Source organism: Orycteropus afer, unplaced genomic scaffold (assembly GCF_000298275.1).
Source record: "Orycteropus afer afer isolate SDZICR_OR568_19922 unplaced genomic scaffold, OryAfe1.0 scaffold00135, whole genome shotgun sequence".
Classification (NCBI taxonomy): Eukaryota; Metazoa; Chordata; class Mammalia; order Tubulidentata; family Orycteropodidae; genus Orycteropus; species Orycteropus afer.
In genome coordinates this window covers 8,332,866-8,334,321 of record NW_006921722.1, presented here as the reverse complement: position 1 = coordinate 8,334,321, position 1,456 = coordinate 8,332,866, and the positions used below count along the sequence as shown (strand labels likewise).

Sequence of the window (1,456 nt, the reverse complement as noted above, 5' to 3'; positions counted from 1 at the left end):
TTTCCAGATTTAGGACCCAGGATGAGTCGGTCAGTCATGGTCTGTGTTGTCAGGGAGCTGTGTCTTCCTGGGGGAGACATGGGCATGTGGGCTTACCTACAGGGCAGCAGGGTGATCTTGAAGGCAGGCACTGTATGGACACGGTGTCAGAACACAGCAGGGAGTGATGGGGACATGTGGCCTCCAGCCCAGTCCTAGGAGTCGGAGGGGTCCAGGAAGGGAAGGGAGATCGATGGGTACCTGCCAACCCCGTCTGCCTGACTCATCAGATAAAGAGTAAACAGTCAGTGATCCCTCTCAGCAGAGGCAGGAGGGCAGCCTGGCTGTGAAGGCAGAGACCAGGCTTAGAAACCTCGCAGGCTAGTAAATACACACAGGAGTGGGGACTTGGTCCTGCCAGCCGTGGCACCATCGTTGGCAGTGTGGTCTGTGATTTCAGGTCTCTCCAGCAGCAGCGTGGAGGGGAGATTGGTGCAGGGAGCAAACAGCGGTGCACAGTGGTCACAGGCGGTCCCCAGTCCAGGCCCAGGGACAAGGCAGGGGTGGTGGGGTGGAAAGGGAGGCCACCCAAGGCACAGTTTTAAGTGTGTGAGTCTTTGGAAACCCTTCCGCCCTATGGCGGTAAATACTAGAATCCTCAGAGGTGGAGTGGGCAGCATTTCAACCTGGTCTGCTCTCTCCCCAGATTGCAGAAAAGCTGAGGCAGGCCCTCAGCCGCTTTCCGGTTATGTAGCAGAGAGAGAACGCAACGGAAACGCCGAAGTGCTTCTTTCTGACGTGGGCAATGCAATTTAAAGTTTATTTTTTTCACTTCCCTATCACCAAAAAAATATAAATAGTAATAAGGAAAAGAAGAAAGAAAGAACTAAAAGACAAAGAGTTGCAGAAACAATTGTGTTCCTTTCTTGACCAGCCTCAGTGCCTCCCTTGTCTGGGGACGGCCTTCTTGTTCTCTTCCTCTGCCATTATTTCAAATTGTGTCTATTTTTGGAAAGTACTTAATATTAGCGGAATTTTGAATGGAAAATTTGATATTTTACAGAGAATCCTAATTTATAATTCCCCCCCCCAGTCTTCCAGTTCTTATCCAATGTCAGATAATTACTAATTTCTTTCTTATAAATATGAGCTATGCCAGAATAAAAAATATGTACGTTTGTATATTTTTATAACTCTCAGTCCTTCGGGGATCCTGTCTGTCGAGGAAAGTGAGCCCACCCTTCACTTCCATGTTGATGACTCTAGAGCTGGCCGGAGAATAGCAGCCCCAGGGCTGTGACCCCGCCTTGTTCCTTGTGTAGGGCTTGGGGCGCTGTTCCACGCGCACTCGCACTCGTGAGCACACGTCCTGATCTCCTCTCTGCCTCCTCCCTGCCACTTTCCCCTCCTCAGGGCATCTGGGATGTGTTGTCCTCCCGTGGAAGGAGCCCTGATGGTGCAGTGGTTGCATTCTTGG

General features: G+C 50.9%; 1 protein-coding gene across 1 annotated transcript in view; it reads left to right on the top strand.

Moving 5' to 3' along the window:
- SNX9 (sorting nexin 9) overlaps positions 1 to 733 on the top strand; it is a 63,025-nt gene extending 62,292 nt beyond the window's left edge. Inside the window, exon 16 of the mRNA XM_042781578.1 lies at positions 686 to 733. Coding sequence (XP_042637512.1) covers positions 686 to 733 — 48 coding nt within the window. The remainder of the gene's footprint in view (positions 1 to 685) is intronic.
- Positions 734 to 1,456: the final 723 nt, after the last annotated feature.